The sequence below is a fragment of the Lissotriton helveticus genome, chromosome 10 (assembly GCF_964261635.1).
Source record: "Lissotriton helveticus chromosome 10, aLisHel1.1, whole genome shotgun sequence".
In the NCBI taxonomy this organism is placed as follows: Eukaryota; Metazoa; Chordata; class Amphibia; order Caudata; family Salamandridae; genus Lissotriton; species Lissotriton helveticus.
This window is the reverse complement of record NC_136071.1, coordinates 1,219,644,678-1,219,664,554: the sequence shown is the minus strand read 5'-3', so window position 1 is coordinate 1,219,664,554 and position 19,877 is coordinate 1,219,644,678. Positions and strand designations below refer to the sequence as shown.

Below are 19,877 nucleotides of genomic sequence, written 5' to 3'. Positions count from 1 at the left end.
TTTGTCAAGTACCTTGCATATAATGTTGACATTTAAATAATTAAGTTAAATCCAAATTATTGCACCGTGAGAAGAAGTGGTATGACTTTCAATGTTGATTGCAGGTCTCATGCTGAAGACAGGCTAGAACTCTTGTCTTCATGTGGACTAGTAAATTATTGGCAGATGAAGAGCATAGGGTGCAGTGCATAGGGATCTGCTGAAGATCACACGGTTTGTGATTGAGGGGAAGCCATGATTCCTGGGCTGGTCTCTTGAATCAGTGGTTGACCCTTTACCCACTAGCCCAGGTTGATCATTGTTGCTCCTCACTCGGGTGATGATCTTGAAGGAGTTCTTTGTGCTCTGTGTGGGCAGCGGGGGATCTTTACATGTTGGCAGGTCTTCAGAAGTCAGGCTGGGTAGTAGTGTCTCGGCAGAGCTTCAGATGTGGCCCCGTCTGTACAGGAAATGGGCAGCGGGGATCTCCATATGTTTTGGAGGACTTGGAGCTTGTCCATGCCACTCTCGGTGAAGTGAGGTTCTTCAACCTGCTAGAGTGAACACCCAACTTTATTCTTTACCTTTACCAGCTGAGGCAGCATCTTCTCTCCCGGTCAATATATTTGCATGGTCCAAATCTATGGTGCCAATTATAAAGTTGCAAGCCCGCTTCAGTCTTTCTTCTTCTTTGGGGACAACTGATGAGGATGTCCGGATGCCTCCCAGACAGATGGATGGGTGAGGTGGTGTTGCTTGTCTCGGCAGGACTGTCCCATACCTCCGTTATTTCCATGGCTACATGCCACTAGGCGGGTAGACATTAGGGACAACTGATTTGCAAGGAAGCCTTGTATATCTCCTTCAATGCTCATGACGATCTCAGCTCGTCATAAGCCACAGTGTTCGTGTGCTCATGACAAGCTGAGCTCGTCATGACCGTTAGAACGCTTGCATGCTGGGCTAATTCCCCTGCTGTGCGAGCGTTCTACACAAACGGGTGTGGTCATGATGAGCTCAGCTCGTCATGAGCACCGGGGCGCTATGCACGCCCCCCCAGCACAGCGGGGGAATGTGCCCAGCAGGGAAGGTGTTAAACCTGTCAGCCATCTTCCTGAATGAGTTTTTGGATGAGCTTGGCTAGCACTCGAGTGTGCCTGTAATTTATGACGGAGAAATGTATGCCTTACCTAGGTTTATGTGGCCATATTTTGCACCTCAAATATTGGCGCCATTACAAGTCAGCAATCCATAATAAGGAAGGCAATGATGGTACTTCTTAAAGTAGCTATCTCACATAGAGAATATAAAAAGCAGTTCTCTTTACACAGATCTATATTGCTAACAATCAACCAAAAATGGGTATTCCAGAACGTTTCTGTAGATAATCTTTGTTTACTGCATGGTCACCCCAGATTGTTTGCCTTTTTCTGGACCCTTGATGGCTTTGGGACTCTGTGCACTTTGCCACTGCTAAACAGTAGTAAAGTGTATGATTCGTCTCTAAAGCATGCTGTATACTATAACTCCCCATGTGGCTTATTTAACTTACCTACATCCATTGTAAACAGCCTATAGTGTCCTGTGGCATGGAAAGTCAAATATCGTATGAGGGGCACAGTCTATATTTTTTACACCACTCAGATACGTGACAAAAAAAATTTCTGCCAGGACAACCACCATGCTCTTCCTAGGTTGCAGCCTCAATGCACTGTAGTGAAACCTGGTAGGGCAAAATACCTCTGCCATGTAGGAGAAGCCAATTTTATGTTATGTGACATTGTAATTTGTACTGTTGCATACTATTCTGGCAGTTGCTGATTATGCAAACCCAATGCAGAACGGTTACAACCTTATCTCCTGTAACAGTAACATTTTAGGTTTAATGTTAAAATTAAAATAAAAAAGACAGTAACATATTTTCTATGTAATTCTTAGTTCTTAACTTCTTACAATCTTTTACCTACGACCTTGTTGAATAAAAATTTTCTTCTAAGACATTTGTAAATATAGGAACTACATTTACAAACGTTACTAAGGATTCTGTATAGTCCCGTTATTTGCCATCTGTGTCCACTGGTGGACTCTGAGCGGAGGAGATCCATGCGGTAAGTCGTGAGGGGGTGACACCATGAGTTACCCGCACCGGGTGACACCAACCCTAGTGACGCCACTGGAGGGGTGATTGTTTAATGCTCGCTCCAGATTCTTTTTCTGTGACCGGCCTATTCCTACATTCTTGGGGTTCACTCCCTCAGCGAAGCGCCGGCTTGAAATGCAAACGACCCCCCCTCTGCCCCCCTCCCCTCTGCCCCCCCTCTCTCCCCCTCCCCTCTGCCCCCTCTCCCCCCCCCCCCACAGGTCGCCAAGCAGAGGGCAGGGGGGGCCAGGGGTTTAGGTGAGATGGAAAATCTGGGGGGTCTCAACGGGGCGCAGCTCTCGGAGCGCGCTGACGAATGCGCCGCAATCAATAAAGCGAGCGCGCTCAGCCGGTGGTTTTGGCCGCAAGAGCAGGGCTGGGGCGGAATCCTGCCGGTCTGCGGCTCTGCCAGTGAACTCTCCCTCACCCACTCTTTCCTGCCGGTCTGCGGCTCCGCCAGTGAACTCTCCCTCACCCACTCTTTCCTGCCGGTCTGCGGCTCCGCCAGCGAACTCTCCCTCACCCACTCTTTCCTGCCGGTCTGCGGCTCCGCCAGCAAACTCTCCCTCACCCACTCTTTCCTGCCGGTCTGCGGCTCCGCCAGTGAACTCTCCCTCACCCACTCTTTCCTGCCGGTCTGCGGCTCCGCCAGCGAACTCTCCCTCACCCACTCTTTCCTGCCAGTCTGCGGCTCCGCCAGGGAACTCTCCCTCACCCACTCTTTCCTGCCGGTCTGCGGCTCCGCCAGCGAACTCTCCCTCACCCACTCTTTCCTGCTGGTCTGTGGCTCCGCCGGCGAACTCTCCCTCACCCACTCTTTCCTGCCGGTCTGCGGCTCCGCCAGTGAACTCTCCCTCACCCACTCTTTCCTGCCGGTCTGCGGCTCCGCCAGCGAACTCTCCCTCACCCACTCTTTCCTGCCGGTCTGCGGCTCCGCCAGGGAACTCTCCCTCACCCACTCTTTCCTGCCAGTCTGCGGCTCTGCCAGCAGACACTCCCTCACCCACTCTTTCCTGCCGGTCTGCGGCTCCGCCAGTGAACTCTCCCTCACCCACTCTTTCTTGCCGGTCTGCGGCTCCCCCAGCGAACACTACCTCACCCACTCTTTCCTGCCGGTCTGCAGCTCCGCCAGCGGACACACCCTCACCCACTCTTTCCTGCCGGTCTGCGGCTCCGCCAGTGAACTCTCCCTCACCCACTCTTTCCTGCCGGTCTGCGGCTCCGCCAGTGAACTCTCCTTCACCCACTCTTTCTGCGGCTCCGCCAGTGAACTCTCCCTCACCCACTCTTTCCTGCCGGTCTGCGGCTCCGCCAGTGAACTCTCCCTCACCCACTCTTTCCTGCCGGTCTGCGGCTCCGCCAGCGAACTCTCCCTCACCCACTCTTTCCTGCCGGTCTGCGGCTCTACCAGCGAACACTCCCTCACCCACTCTTTCCTGCCGGTCTGCGGCTCCGCCAGCGAACTCTCCCTCACCCACTCTTTCCTGCTGGTCTGTGGCTCCGCCGGCGAACTCTCCCTCACCCACTCTTTCCTGCCGGTCTGTGGCTCCCCCAGTGAACTCTCCCTCACCCACTCTTTCCTGCCGGTCTGCGGCTCCGCCAGCGAACTCTCACTCACCCACTCTTTCCTGCCAGTCTGCGGCTCCGCCGCCGAACTCTCCCTCACCCACTCTTTCCTGCCGGTCTGGGGCTCTGCCAGTGAACCCTCCCTCACCCACTCTTTCCTGCCAGTCTGCGGCGCCGCCAGTGAACTCTCCATCACCCACTCTTTCCTGCCGGTCTGGGGCTCCGCCAGTGAACTCTCCCTCACCCACTCTTTCCTGCCAGTCTGCGGCTCCGCCAGCGCACTCTCCCTCACCCACTCTTTCCTGCCGGTCTGCGGCTCCGCCAGTGAACTCTCCCTCACCCACTCTTTCCTGCCGGTCTGCGGCTCCGCCAGCGAACTTTCCCTCACCCACTCTTTCCTGCCGGTCTGCGGCTCCGCCAGTGAACTCTCCCTCACCCACTCTTTCCTGCCGGTCTGCGGCTCTGCCGGTGAACTCTCCCTCACCCACTCTTTCCTGCCGGTCTGCGGCTCCGCCGGTGAACTCTCTCTCACCCACTCTTTCCTGCCGGTCTGCGGCTCTGCCGGTGAACTCTCCCTCACCCACTCTTTCCTGCCGGTCTGCGGCTCTGCCGGCGAACTCTCCCTCCCCCACTCTTTCCTGCCGGTCTGCGGCTCCGCCAGCGAACTCTCCCTCACCACTCTTTCCTGCCGGTCTGCGGCTCTGCCAGCGAACTCTCCCTCACCCACTCTTTCCTGCCGGTCTGCGGCTCCGCCAGTGAACTCTCCCTCACCCACTCTTTCCTGCCGGTCTGCGGCTCCGCCGGCGAACTCTCCCTCACCCACTCCTTCCTGCCGGTCTGCGGCTCCGCCGGCGAACTCTCCCTCACCCACTCTTTCCTGCCGGTCTGCGGCTCTGCCAGTGAACTCTCCCTCACCCACTCTTTCCTGCCGGTCTGCGGCTCCGCCAGTGAACTCTCCCTCACCCACTCTTTCCTGCTGGTCTGCGGCTCCGCCAGCGAACTCTCCCTCACCCACTCTTTCCTGCCTGTCTGCCGCTCCGCTGGCGAACTCTCCCTCACCCACTCTTTCCTGCCAGTCTGCGGCTCCGCCGCCGAACTCTCCCTCACCCACTCTTTCCTGCCGGTCTGGGGCTCTGCCAGTGAACCCTCCCTCACCCACTCTTTCCTGCCAGTCTGCGGCGCCGCCAGTGAACTCTCCCTCACCCACTCTTTCCTGCCGGTCTGGGGCGCCGCCAGTGAACTCTCCCTCACCCACTCTTTCCTGCCAGTCTGCGGCTCCGCCAGCGCACTCTCCCTCACCCACTCTTTCCTGCCGGTCTGCGGCTCCGCCAGTGAACTCTCCCTCACCCACTCTTTCCTGCCGGTCTGCGGCTCCGCCAGCGAACTTTCCCTCACCCACTCTTTCCTGCCGGTCTGCGGCTCCGCCAGTGAACTCTCCCTCACCCACTCTTTCCTGCCGGTCTGCGGCTCTGCCGGTGAACTCTCCCTCACCCACTCTTTCCTGCTGGTCTGCGGCTCCGCCGGTGAACTCTCTCTCACCCACTCTTTCCTGCCGGTCTGCGGCTCTGCCGGTGAACTCTCCTCACCCACTCTTTCCTGCCGGTCTGCGGCTCTGCCGGCGAACTCTCCCTCCCCCACTCTTTCCTGCCGGTCTGCGGCTGCGCCAGCGAACTCTCCCTCACCACTCTTTCCTGCAGGTCTGCGGCTCTGCCAGTGAACTCTCCCTCACCCACTCTTTCCTGCCGGTCTGCGGCTCCGCCAGTGAACTCTCCCTCACCCACTCTTTCCTGCCGGTCTGCGGCTCCGCCGGCGAACTCTCCCTCACCCACTCTTTCCTGCCGGTCTGCGGCTGCGCCAGCGAACTCTCCCTCACCACTCTTTCCTGCAGGTCTGCGGCTCTGCCAGCGAACTCTCCCTCACCCACTCTTTCCTGCCGGTCTGCGGCTCCGCCAGTGAACTCTCCCTCACCCACTCTTTCCTGCCGGTCTGCGGCTCCACCAGTGAACTCTCCCTCACCCACTCCTTCCTGCCGGTCTGCGGCTCCGCCGGCGAACTCTCCCTCACCCACTCTTTCCTGCCGGTCTGCGGCTCTGCCAGTGAACTCTCCCTCACCCACTCTTTCCTGCCGGTCTGCGGCTCCGCCAGTGAACTCTCCCTCACCCACTCTTTCCTGCTGGTCTGCGGCTCCGCCAGCGAACTCTCCCTCACCCACTCTTTCCTGCCGGTCTGCCGCTCTGCCGGCGAACTCTCCCTCACCCACTCTTTCCTGCCGGTCTGCGGCTCCGCCGGCGAACTCTCCCTCACCCACTCTTTCCTGCCGGTCTGAGGCTCCGCCAGCAGACACTCCCTCACCCACTCTTTCCTGCCGGTCTGCGGCTCCGCCAGCAAACTCTCCCTCACCCACTCTTTCCTGCCAGTCTGCGGCGCCGCCGCCAGTGAACTCTCCCTCACCCACTCTTTCCTGCCGGTCTGGGGCTCCGCCAGTGAACTCTCCCTCACCCACTCTTTCCTGCTGGTCTGCGGCTCCGCCGGCGAACTCTCCCTCACCCACTCTTTCCTGCCAGTCTGCGGCTCCGCCAGCGAACTCTCGCTCACCCACTCTTTCCTGCCGGTCTGCGGCTCCGCCAGCGAACTCTCCCTCACCCACTCTTTTCTGCTGCTCCGCCAGCGAACTCTCCCTCACCCACTCTTTCCTGCCGGTCTGCGGCTCCGCCAGTGAACTCTCCCTCACCCACTCTTTCCTGCCGGTCTGCGGCTCCGCCAGCGAACTTTCCCTCACCCACTCTTTCCTGCCGGTCTGCGGCTCCGCCAGTGAACTCTCCCTCACCCACTCTTTCCTGCCGGTCTGCGGCTCTGCCGGTGAACTCTCCCTCACCCACTCTTTCCTGCCGGTCTGGGGCTCCGCCAGTGAACTCTCCGTCACCCACTCTTTCCTGCCGGTCTGCGGCTCTGCCAGCGGACACTCCCTCACCCACTCTTTCCTGCTGGTCTGCGGCTCCGCCGGCGAACTCTCCCTCACCCACTCTTTCCTGCCAGTCTGCGGCTCCGCCAGCGAACTCTCGCTCACCCACTCTTTCCTGCCGGTCTGCGGCTCCGCCGCCAGCGAACTCTCCCTCACCCACTCTTTTCTGCTGCTCCGCCAGCGAACTCTCCCTCACCCACTCTTTCCTGCCGGTCTGCGGCTCCGCCAGTGAACTCTCCCTCACCCACTCTTTCCTGCCGGTCTGCGGCTCCGCCAGCGAACTTTCTCTCACCCACTCTTTCCTGCCGGTCTGCGGCTCCGCCAGTGAACTCTCCCTCACCCACTCTTTCCTGCCGGTCTGCGGCTCTGCCGGTGAACTCTCCCTCACCCACTCTTTCCTGCCGGTCTGCGGCTCCGCCAGTGAACTCTCTCTCACCCACTCTTTCCTGCCGGTCTGCGGCTCTGCCGGTGAACTCTCCCTCACCCACTCTTTCCTGCCGGTCTGCGGCTCTGCCGGCGAACTCTCCCTCCCCTACTCTTTCCTGCCGGTCTGCGGCTCCGCCAGCAAACTCTCCCTCACCCACTCTTTCTTGCCGGTCTGCGGCTCTGCCGGCGAACTCTCCCTCACCCACTCTTTCCTGCCGGTCTGGGGCTCCGCCAGTGAACTATCCCTCACCACTCTTTCCTGCTGGTCTGCGGCTCCGCCAGCGAACTCTCCCTCACCCACTCTTTCCTGCCGGTCTGCAGCTCCGCCAGCAGACACTCCCTCACCCACTCTTTCCTGCCGGTCTGCAGCTCCGCCAGTGAACTCTCCCTCACCCACTCTTTCCTGCCGGTCTGCGGCTCCGCCAGCAGACACTCCCTCACCCACTCTCTCCTGCCGGTCTGCGGCTCCGCTAGTGAACTCTCCCTCACCCACTCTTTCTTGCCGGTCTGCGGCTCCCCCAGCGAACACTCCCTCACCCACTCTTTCCTGCCGGTCTGCAGCTCCGCCAGCGGACACACCCTCACCCACTCTTTCCTGCCGGTCTGCGGCTCCGCCAGTGAACTCTCCCTCACCCACTCTTTCCTGCCGGTCTGCGGCTCCGCCAGTGAACTCTCCCTCACCCACTCTTTCCTGCCGGTCTGCGGCTCCGCCAGTGAACTCTCCCTCACCCACTCTTTCCTGCCGGTCTGCGGCTCTACCAGCGAACACTCCCTCACCCACTCTTTCCTGCCGGTCTGCGGCTCCGCCAGCGAACTCTCCCTCACCCACTCTTTCCTGCTGGTCTGCGGCTCCGCCGGCGAACTCTCCCTCACCCACTCTTTCCTGCCGGTCTGCGGCTCCGCCAGCGAACTCTCCCTCACCCACTCTTTCCTGCTGGTCTGCGGCTCCGCCGGCGAACTCTCCCTCACCCACTCTTTCCTGCCGGTCTGTGGCTCTACCAGCGAACACTCCCTCACCCACTCTCTCCTGCCGGTCTGCGGCTCCGCTAGTGAACTCTCCCTCACCCACTCTTTCTTGCCGGTCTGCGGCTCCCCCAGCGAACACTCCCTCACCCACTCTTTCCTGCCGGTCTGCAGCTCCGCCAGCGGACACACCCTCACCCACTCTTTCCTGCCGGTCTGCGGCTCCACCAGCGAACTCTCCCTCACCCACTCTTTCCTGCTGGTCTGCGGCTCCGCCGGCGAACTCTCCCTCACCCACTCTTTCCTGCCGGTCTGTGGCTCCCCCAGTGAACTCTCCCTCACCCACTCTTTCCTGCTGGTCTGCGGCTCCGCCAGCGAACTCTCCCTCACCCACTCTTTCCTGCTGGTCTGCGGCTCCGCTGGCGAACTCTCCCTCACCCACTCTTTCCTGCCGGTCTGCGGCTCCGCCAGTGAACTCTCCCTCACCCACTCTTTCCTGCCGGTCTGGGGCTCCGCCAGTGAACCCTCCCTCACCCACTCTTTCCTGCCAGTCTGCGGCGCCGCCGCCAGCGAACTCTCGCTCACCCACTTTCCTGCCGGTCTGCGGCTCCGCCAGCGAACTCTCCCTCACCCACTCTTTCCTGCCGGTCTGCGGCTCCGCCAGTGAACTCTCCCTCACCCACTCTTTCCTGCCGGTCTGCGGCTCCACCAGTGAACTCTCCTTCACCCACTCTTTCCTGCCGGTCTGCGGCTCCGCCAGCAAACTCTCCCTCACCCACTCTTTCCTGCCGGTCTGCGGCTCCCCAGTGAACTCTCCCTCACCCACTCTTTCCTGCCGGTCTGCGGCTCCGCCAGCAGACACTCCCTCACCCACTCTTTCCTGCCGGTCTGCGGCTCCGCCAGCAGACACTCCCTCACCCACTCTTTCCTGCCGGTCTGCAGCTCCGCCAGTGAACTCTCCCTCACCCACTCTTTCCTGCCGGTCTGCGGCTCCGCCAGCAGACACTCCCTCACCCACTCTCTCCTGCCGGTCTGCGGCTCCGCCAGTGAACTCTCCCTCACCCACTCTTTCTTGCCGGTCTGCGGCTCCCCCAGCGAACACTCCCTCACCCACTCTTTCCTGCCGGTCTGCAGCTCCGCCAGCGGACACACCCTCACCCAATCTTTCCTGCCGGTCTGCGGCTCCGCCAGTGAACTCTCCCTCACCCACTCTTTCCTGCCGGTCTGCGGCTCCGCCAGTGAACTCTCCTTCACCCACTCTTTCTGCGGCTCCGCCAGTGAACTCTCCCTCACCCACTCTTTCCTGCCGGTCTGCGGCTCCGCCAGTGAACTCTCCCTCACCCACTCTTTCCTGCCGGTCTGCGGCTCTACCAGCGAACACTCCCTCACCCACTCTTTCCTGCTGGTCTGCGGCTCCGCCAGCGAACTCTCCCTCACCCACTCTTTCCTGCTGGTCTGCGGCACCGCCGGCGAACTCTCCCTCACCCACTCTTTCCTGCCGGTCTGCGGCTCCGCCAGCGAACTCTCCCTCACCCACTCTTTCCTGCTGGTCTGCGGCTCCGCCGGCGAACTCTCCCTCACCCACTCTTTCCTGCCGGTCTGTGGCTCCCCCAGTGAACTCTCCCTCACCCACTCTTTCCTGCTGGTCTGCGGCTCCGCCAGCGAACTCTCCCTCACCCACTCTTTCCTGCCAGTCTGCGGCTCCGCCGCCGAACTCTCCCTCACCCACTCTTTCCTGCCGGTCTGGGGCTCCGCCAGTGAACCCTCCCTCACCCACTCTTTCCTGCCAGTCTGCGGCGCCGCCGCCAGTGAACTCTCCCTCACCCACTCTTTCCTGCCGGTCTGGGGCTCCGCCAGTGGACTCTCCGTCACCCACTCTTTCCTGCCGGTCTGCGGCTCTGCCAGCGGACACTCCCTCACCCACTCTTTCCTGCCGGTCTGCGGCTCCGCCGGCGAACTCTCGCTCACCCACTCTTTCCTGCCGGTCTGCGGCTCCGCCAGCGAACTCTCGCTCACCCACTCTTTCCTGCTGGTCTGCGGCTCCGCCAGCGAACTCTCCCTCACCCACTCTTTTCTGCTGCTCCGCCAGCGAACTCTCCCTCACCCACTCTTTCCTGCCGGTCTGCGGCTCCGCCAGTGAACTCTCCCTCACCCACTCTTTCCTGCCGGTCTGCGGCTCCGCCAGCGAACTTTCCCTCACCCACTCTTTCCTGCCGGTCTGCGGCTCCGCCAGTGAACTCTCCCTCACCCACTCTTTCCTGCCGGTCTGCGGCTCTGCCGGTGAACTCTCCCTCACCCACTCTTTCCTGCCGGTCTGTGGCTCCGCCAGTGAACTCTCTCTCACCCACTCTTTCCTGCCGGTCTGCGGCTCTGCCGGTGAACTCTCCCTCACCCACTCTTTCCTGCCGGTCTGCGGCTCTGCCGGCGAACTCTCCCTCCCCTACTCTTTCCTGCCGGTCTGCGGCTCTGCCAGCGAACTCTCCCTCACCACTCTTTCCTGCCGGTCTGCGGCTCCGCCAGTGAACTCTCCCTCACCCACTCTTTCCTGCCGGTCTGCGGCTCTGCCAGTGAACTCTCCCTCACCCACTCTTTCCTGCCGGTCTGCGGCTCCGCCAGCGAACTCTCCCTCACCCACTCTTTCCTGCCGGTCTGCCGCTCCGCCGGCGAACTCTCCCTCACCCACTCTTTCCTGCCGGTCTGCGGCTCCGCCATCGAACTCTCCCTCACCACTCTTTCCTGACAGTCTGCGGCTCCGCCGGCGAACTCTCCCTCACCCACTCTTTCCTGCCGGTCTGCGGCTCCGCCGGCGAACTCTCCCTCACCCACTCTTTCCTGCCGGTCTGCAGCTCTGCCAGTGAACACTCCCTCACCCACTCTTTCCTGCCGGTCTGCAGCTCCGCCAGCGAACTCTCCCTCACCCACTCTTTCCTGACGGTCTGCGGCTCTGCCAGCGAACTCTCCCTCACCCACTCTTTCCTGCCGGTCTGCGGCTCCGCCAGCGAACTCTCCCTCACCCACTCTTTCCTGTCGCTGCGTTCTGTTTCCTGCCACCAGGTTTCTACATTTTCAAACACACCGAGTCCCCGCATCCCCTCCACATATGAAGCTGTTGCTCACCGTCCACAGGCTGCAGTGCGCTCCGACGCAGCTTGAGAGATGCCTCAGGTCCTCGCACCCCTCGCGCCGCGACCCTGAGCGCGCGCTCACCTGCGCCACGTCCTCACCCCCTCAGAACCCGCGAGGAGCTCACGAGCCTCACCTGCCCGCCCTGTCCATCCGCCAATGGGAAGCCAGCCACTCCCGCGCGCACAGAGCCCCACGCGCTGCCACAGGTGCAAAGCATTCTGCTATAGCGCTCCCACCGCAGGGCACTCTGGGAGCTGCAGTCCAGGTAGCAAATATTACAGCCAGTGACGTAACGCGGGGCCCCAGAGGCTTCACTATGCAAGCCCGCCCAGTGGCGTAACAAAACTTGAGGGGGCCCACATGGAGGCCCCCCCCGGTGGCGTGGCCCACCATGCCCCCCCCTCACGGCACGGCCCACGTGCCTTTAAGTTGCATCATGGACGATCGGGAGCTCACACTGAGCGCATTGCTGCCCTTTCACTTCAAGGTAAACTCATGTCCACCTATTTATTTCGCATTGTAGTTCTACTAGTGGGAGACACCATTTAAAAATGGAAATATCAGTAGTTTACGAATTGCAACCTTAAATGACCTTTTAACAAAAAAAGTGCAAAATATCGAATTGTGAAAGATCTAACACAGATCTATCTTGTCAATGGAAATGGCCACAACCTCCGTAGTTTGACAGCCAGACCCCTTTATCTCATTCCCTCCACCCAATGGTATCAGGGGGGAACATCCCTTTCAACGCGGATGTTACCCCGCAGTGCTTTTACGACGCGTCCTTTACAACGCAAGTCGTAACCACGACTTGCACTGGAGGGCGCTAAAGGATAAAGAACAGTATATTTACTATTCGAACAACTTCCCTACTATCCACGGGGACTGGTGTTAGAATAGTAAATTATACTATTTACTATCCGCGCCCAACAACGCAAGTCGTTGTAATGACTTGCGTTGTTAAAGACGCGTTGTAAAGGCACACGTTGAAACGGTACCCATGTTAGCGTCATACATCCCTATCAAGGGTTACAACTTGTGACTTACAAGAATCCAAGTTTTCCCACCACACCCACACTCTTTACTTCCCTCTCCACGCCATGGATGTTCTGCAGTGAGCTCGAGTCGGGGTTCTGCTAAATCAGAATGATGACGGCACTCATAATTCCTATGACTCTGCTCTCCCCTTCTTAGACTCAGGTCTTTCTTTTATGTCTGGTGCTTAGTTTCTCGTTGGGTGTAATTTCTTATTAATTGCATGATTTCGCTCACAAGAAAATGTCACTCATAGTCATTCAAATGTCACTCATATTTATACTGAAAATATGAAAATGTCACACATCGCAATTTGAAACCTTGGCAGCTATGTGATCTATTTACTGATCCAAGATGCGGGTGCAGTAAATAAAAAGGAACCAAAATCAACTGCGCAGGGCTTTTCTGCAAGTGGAGACTAGTGACGCCTTGCCCTTACCTTAACAGTCTGTCCGACGACAGTCACGGTCCTCCTCGCCCCCCCACCCCGGCCTGGACCACTCCCTGGCCCCTGCTGCAGTGCTGCTGCCTCTATCCTGGGTCAACTCTGCAGAGTGTGAACTGAAGCAGAGGAGACTCACTCACCTGGGCTGGGGGGCTGCTGCTGGACCTGTCCTGAGGAGACTCACTCACCTGGGCTGGGGGGCTGCTGCTGGACCTGGCCTGAGGAGACTCACTCACCTGGGCTGGGGGGCTGCTGCTGGACCTGGCCTGAGGAGACTCACTCACCTGGGCTGGGGGGCTGCTGCTGGACCTGTCCTGAGGAGACTCACTCACCTGGGCTGGGGGGCTGCTGCTGGACCTGTCCTGAGGAGACTCACTCACCTGGGCTGGGGGGCTGCTGCTGGACCTGTCCTGAGGAGACTCACTCACCTGGGCTGGGGGGCTGCTGCTGGACCTGGCCTGAGGAGACTCACTCACCTGGGCTGGGGGGCTGCTGCTGGACCTGGCCTGAGGAGACTCACTCACCTGGGCTGGGGGTCTGAGGAGGCTGCAGCTCAGACTCTAGGGCGCGCGCATACGCGGCGGAAAGTTAGTCAGGAGGACCCCGACACAGGACTCTCGGGGAGTGAACAAGTGTGTGCGCGCCCTGCGCATCCGCCCTGTCCTGCCCAGGCCAGGGGCGTCCGGCCCCGGCACCATTTATAATATCATTGCATCAGAGCCCCGGCCCTGCAGAGCACAGCAGCTCTCCTCCATAGAGTATGGCGACGAGTCACGAGAGTAAAAGAGAATGAAATGGCCATTAGCGCTTGTCAGGCCACAGCTGCCGAAGCGAGGAACGAGTCACTCCGATTTCCACTTACTTGTGCTGGGATTTAAAATGTGAAGAATTACAACTTGGTAAACACATTTGTCATACAAATGTGCGTGTGTGCATGTGTGCGTGTGTGTGTATAGCGCTGTGGGCGAGCCTGGCGCAATACGACCCAAATGGGGAGGGGAGGGTTTTGAGCAGGGTGGGTGGTAACTAGCACACTGGCATACTGAACACAACTTCTCTAAACACTTAGCAACGCTGTTGCTTCCTCCTAACAAAATTAGACCCCGAGAAATAATAAAAGCAGTGCCAGGCAGAGACGGGGCGGCGTCATATATTGAGGTGAGAGCGTGTCAGAGGCTCGTGGGGGCATCGCACTTCATACATCTACCTTCTCAAACCACCCCATCCCTTTTCCAAAGATATAATATCGGCCCAAAGAAGCAAGTGACGTGCTGTGCCAGCCTCTCTGCGCGATTCGGCGCCCATGGGCAGAGGGTTACTCTGTGCGTGCGTGCGCGTGAAAATAACCCGCTGCTGTGTACCCTAAAAAACCAGCACCTAGACTACTATAAAAGGGCAGGTGGCAGCTGTGCCAACTAACTGGCAAAATTCACTGCCAAGGGCACAGTGTGTGTGACCACAGAACAAGTAGCGACACCACAAAAATCGAAACCGTCGGCTCCAGAAAACACCCCAAGGCCTGCCTGATGAATGGCGGGCGGAGGCGAACATTGCCCAGAGCATTACAGATGCATCAACTAACAACGGAGACTGAGCGCTATACACTTCACACGCAGTGCGGGCAGACGACATAAGTGCCACTGCCTCAGCCTGCTCACTCACACGGCTGACGGGCCCTGGCCGGGGCCCACCATTGCGAACTTCAACTTGACTCTCGGGGCCCCGGCCGGGGGCCCCCGCTGCCCCGCGCCATTCTGAAGAGAATCCGATCCTCTGGCACCCGCAGAACAACGTTGCACACACATGCCGTGCTGGCTCCAACCCTCTTTTTAACACACATTGATTTTCTACCTAATATTTCTGAACAGTTAGCAGAGTACATTGAGATGAGAAAACCCCAAACCTGCAATTAACTGAAATGTTTTTCTAGTGTGGTAAAAATGAACATGAGTGACCAGCCGTCAAAGTATTCACCTGAATCCGAATGCTGCTGAAAGGCTGCTATTCCGAGGCTCTGCCTCCAATCCAACTCTTGCCCAGCAGTCCCTCTCCACAACAAAGAACAAACTTCGCATTACCGAGCAAGGCCCCTGCCAGCACTATTTCAAAGACTCCCAGGGGCCCCGGCCGGCCATTTCAAAGACTCGCAGGGACCCCGGCCGGGGCCCGCGCTGCGCAGTGTGCACCATTTATCAGAGCCTACTCTGTGCGACTGCGTCAGTGCCGGCACATGTATTAAGTCAGGGCCGGGGCCCCCCGGAGCGCGGGGCCCCGCGTGGCCCCCCGCAACGCGGGGGCTTGTGTTACGCCCCTGAGGCTGTAGTAAACACCAGTGTGTCTAAAAGTTACATCATCTGGCTGCATGAGTCTGCGTCCTATTGCCTTTCATTTTATCGTGAATGAACATGCATGTGTGGAAAGAAGTTGGAAATGTTTAGCACTTTACAGAAGCGGCCGTGCACATGCTCCGAAGGCCTGGATCTTGTTGATAAGCCACTGTCCTTTTTGTGTTCATTAATTCAAGGAGGAGAAGATTTTAAAGATCCCTTGGAAGATGATGAATGCTGGCCGGCACGGGTGGGATGCTGACAAGGACGCCCCTTTATTTAGGAACTGGGCCATTCACACAGGTACTAATAACGTGAAATGACTTCCTTCACATCAAAAATTATTTTGTGATGTATTTGGTAAAGAGTTCTTGATTTCCTTTTGATGCTTTAGGGAAATATCAGCCCGGGGTAGATCAAGCAGACGCCAAGCTGTGGAAAGCGACCTTTCGATGTGGAATGAGATCTTCGCCACATGTTGAGGAATTAAAGAACCTAAGAAACGTCAAGGGAAGCGATCCTTACCGGGTTTACAGGATGCTTCCCCTGTCGCAAAAGCAGACCACGAAAGGTAAATAATGGATCTGTTCATTGCAACATTTCTGTAGAATTTCAGACTACTTCAGTCTCAGGTGTCCGTGAGAAGGGGAGAAATCCTTTTTGGACAAGCATATAAAGGTTTTCATGAATAGCCTTTCTGTAAGGCTTCTGGTCTGGCTCCTTTTTGCCTTTCAGTTTTTGTTGCTCCCACGTAAACCCGAGAGGACACGCCTGGTGGGAGTTTCATATTTTTGACTGTGTTGGTATGTCCTCCACGAGCTTATCTTTGCATGTGTTTCTTCATTTGGCATGCTTTCTTAGCGTTTTATTTATATTGGTTTCATTTAAAAAGTGCTGTTTTTGTGTGACAACACTATGGGGTTGTTGGCTCCTCTTACGGCACCAGCACAGCCTACTCATGGCGGCTGGCTGAGACTTACAGGTATCACACACGAATAATTCAGAAAGTTGCTTCTAAGAATACTCGGAAATGTGAAAAAGTGAGCCGGTAAACAAGCATTTCTGCTACAGCCCTGCAGCATTATACTGGTATGGTATAGTACGACCGAATGATAAGTCAGTCCTAGATTGAATGATCATTTCGGGTGGTTGGTCTGTGCTTTCTATTAGGTGCATTCCACAAGGAACATAAGAATGGATTGTCAATGTGTATTTGTTACTACACTTAACTCCACAAGGGAAAAGGGTCCTAGGGAACATGTTTACCGACCTACATCAGATTCAATCCCCAACACCTACTCACTATAATAACAAAAGGAATCTGATGGTGAATAACAGAACTAAGAAAGAGAGAAAGTGCCCTCCTACCAGATGTGTTGCATCCAAACAAGTAGACAATTTCTAAACTCGGGAGGTGACTATTGGATTTCCATCAACTGCCCTTCATGGCCAGTGTCCTCATCTGGAATTCCAGCTTTCAACAAATATGCCGGTCCAAAATCAGCGGCATATTTGTTGACAGCTGCTCCTGCATTATTTTTAATAGGTATGGAAGCCTACTTTAATAAAGTTTCTTGTATGCCTCCGTATCCTTTTTAGGTTTTGCCTGGCGAAAAGATGCGCTCTGCGCATCTTTTTCGCGCAGGCGAAAACCTGATGAGAACTGTAGTGGGGTTTGGGTCGGCCCTCGTCATTTATTGGCTGGCTCCATAAATGGAGCCTAGCCATTGGACGAGGGGCCTGTCCGTCAATGCCGGACCAGATTCGGGGGCGTTCCCGCGATTCTTTGGCTTTTGCCGACGTCACGCGACGTCAGCCGGGAACGCCCCCGAATCTGGTCCGGCCGGGCCGCAAGCAAGCCGGAAGTCCCGCCGCCGCTCTTTCTATGCCAGGGGAAAAGTGCCCAGGAGAAAGGAGTGCGCCTGCCAGCGAGGCCCCGGTGCAGGAGAGCCCCGCCCGCGGCACCCGAGAAGAGAGCCCAGGCCCCGGCAGAGGAAGGACACCGCAAGCGCCCCCGCCGCCTCCTGGGAGCAGTCCGGTGAGTTTTCAGGTTCTCCGTGTCCCTCCTCCCGCCGCCGTCCCCCCTCCCGCTCTCCCCCCTCCCGCTCTCCTGGTTTGGATGCTGTGAAGAAAGGCTCTATTCCCACGCAATGGGGCGCTTTGTACCGAAGCACAAAGCAGCCCCTTCAGGGTGTGAACATGGCCCTTTACCATGTACAGTTACGAGAAGGAGCCGCGTTAACCCGCTGAGCTACCTCAGTAACATTGGAAGCCGGGATCTGCCAGTTACACGGACTCTGTCCCAGCCCTGCGATATTTTCAGCGCTTCTGCGTTTCTGCCCCCCCTCCCGTTGTCACCCCCCCCTCCCTGGCTAATCACCCCTCCCCTGCCCCTACTCCTTCACTACTGCCGCCTTGATGCAGGATGCGCCCTCCCCCGCACATCTCCTGCCGAGGGGGGGGGGCCGCACACTGCCCCGCACTGCCTGGCTCCTGCAGCACTCTCAGCCACGAGAGGACCCCGCATCCGGCTAGATCCCTCCAGCGCCATCCAACCCCCACAAGGCACTACACCCCCAGCACTCCGTGCATCGTCGACACATCCTGGAGCCTTCAGTGACCCCCTCTTGCCCTGCACATCTCCCCCCCCCCCTCCCCCCCCCCCGCAGCCCACCCCAGACCCGCAGCCCTCTGCCCTCACCTCACACTCTGGAGCCGCCACTCTTCTCCTGACAAAAATTCCCCGGACAGAAAGATGCCAGAGACACACGGACATAGAATTAAATAAATAAATACACACACACATCGGTGAAAAAGGTTGCTTTTATTTAAAGTTACAATTCGTGTCTCCCTGTTGCCTGCTTGTGCCTCCGTTTTCGTGTCTCCCTGTTGCCTGCTTGTGCCTCCGTTTTCGTGCCTGTGAGACTGAGTGCAGGCTGTGAGTGCAGGCTGTGAGTGCAGGCTGTGAGTGCAGGCTGTGAGTGCAGGCTGTGAGTGCAGGCTGTGAGTGCAGGCTGTGAGTGCAGGCTGTGAGTGCAGGCTGTGAGTGCAGGCTGTGAGTGCAGGCTGTGAGTGCAGGCTGTGAGTGCAGGCTGTGAGTGCAGGCTGTGAGTGCAGGCTGTGAGTGCAGGCTGTGAGTGCAGGCTGTGAGTGCAGGCTGTGAGTGCAGGCTGTGAGTGCAGGCTGTGAGTGCAGGCTGACGGACTGTGCGTACCTGTGTATGTGTGCAGCTATGTGTACAAGAGCTAAGTGATGCTGTGTATGTGTGTGTGATGCTATATGTGTATTATGCTATGTGTATGTGTGGGTCTGTAGCTGTGTATGTGTGCAGATGTGTCCAGGAGCTGAGTGATGCTGTCTGTGTGTAATGCTATGTATGTGTGATGCTATGTATGTATAATACTGTGTGTGTGTGTGTGTGTAACTGCATGTCTGTAGCTGTGTGTGTATGTAGCTGTGTATACAAAGCCTGTCAATGTGTGTAGAGGAGGAGCTCTGTGTGTGTGTGTATAGCTCTGTGTACATATACCTATGTGTGTAGAAGTGCAAATGCAATAGGTCTCACATTTCGTAACCATAAAGCTATTTACTAGTAAACGACAAAGCCATTTGTTTGTTTTACAAAAAAAAACATAGGTGAAAATTTTGACATTTACAATGCCAATGGCTCTAATTTTGTCAAAGGCAAAACCATTGCATTGTAAATGCTTGTTAAACTTTTCACTAGTTTTGCACTGCACTGTATTTGGCCTGTGTATTTAGGACTATAGGCTTGTTGTTACAGGACTATGACTTTCTGGTTTTTTGGCTCTCTGTGTAATACGCTTCGATCACAGTCACCTCCTCATTGAATGGGGTCCTGTGACAGGGAAGCTGGAAATCCAAATGATGACGCTGGCCACGAAGGGCACTTGATCAGTACTTTCTCTCTTTCTTTGTTCTGTTATTCACCATTGACCATCAGATTCCTTTTGTTATTATAATGTGTATTTGTTCTCAACATGAACACTCCTTGATGAACCGGGAATAAAGGAGAGCCCTGCTCTCTGAGCTCACTCCCAGGAATGTGAGTGTAGCCATATCCTGAAATGAATCGGTCACACAGCCCACTTAGAGCCTCTGTTCTCAAACTCTTGCTTGTAGTTTGGCAATGATGGCAGACTTTTTAACAAAGCTGTCTACCATGCAATATTTCGCTCGTCATAGTTTTCCAAAGGACAATGATCCAGCGCTCCTAATGAAAAACTGTCTCTCAAACACTACCCAACGCCATGATACCCACCATTTATCATAAACACATATAAAGGCCCATAAACCAACGAGACAATTTTTGAGCAACTGAATCCTGTGACCTAATTAATCAAGACTATTCACAAATTATTTACATGTTTATATACAACTGCAGTTTATCTATACTCACCATGGTTTTTAAACTTATATCATTTAAAATTAGGCCACTGAGGCGATTGGATCAACTGATGGAAACTAGACCATGAACAAACAAGACCAGCTTGTCATTTCAAATCTAATTTTATTAACTTTATTATTCAAGAATGAGCATTTTTTATTAAGAATCAATAATTTTATTACCAAAAAAGAAAGCAGCATTTAATAAGGAAATGACTTATTAGACTTACACTTTTAAAGCAAAATCAAAAGCATGAATTATTAGCAAATAACAGTTTCCATTCCCTAATTCTATTTCCCAATCCGAACCTCACTCCACCTAGAAAGGAAAATGCATTTAAAGTCTGCTGTCCTTACGTGCGCCAAAGAGTCCAACAGCACGTCACGTCATTCAGGAATCGGAAAGCGAGAAGCGCCCTCATGCTCAGAACGTCCGGTTTTGTACCTTTCTTTCTAACTAAACTTTCTAAAAAGTACCTACTTTCATAGAAATCCAAGCCT

At 56.4% G+C, this 19,877-nt stretch overlaps 1 protein-coding gene across 1 annotated transcript in view; it reads left to right on the top strand.

The window, feature by feature from the left end:
- The window catches only part of LOC144785705 (interferon regulatory factor 2-like), a 94,564-nt gene that overhangs the window by 10,461 nt on the left and 64,226 nt on the right, over positions 1-19,877 (top strand). The window contains exons 2-3 of the mRNA XM_078664490.1: positions 15,167-15,272; positions 15,364-15,540. Of these exons, the coding sequence (XP_078520616.1) occupies positions 15,167-15,272; positions 15,364-15,540 (283 nt within the window). The remainder of the gene's footprint in view (positions 1-15,166; positions 15,273-15,363; positions 15,541-19,877) is intronic.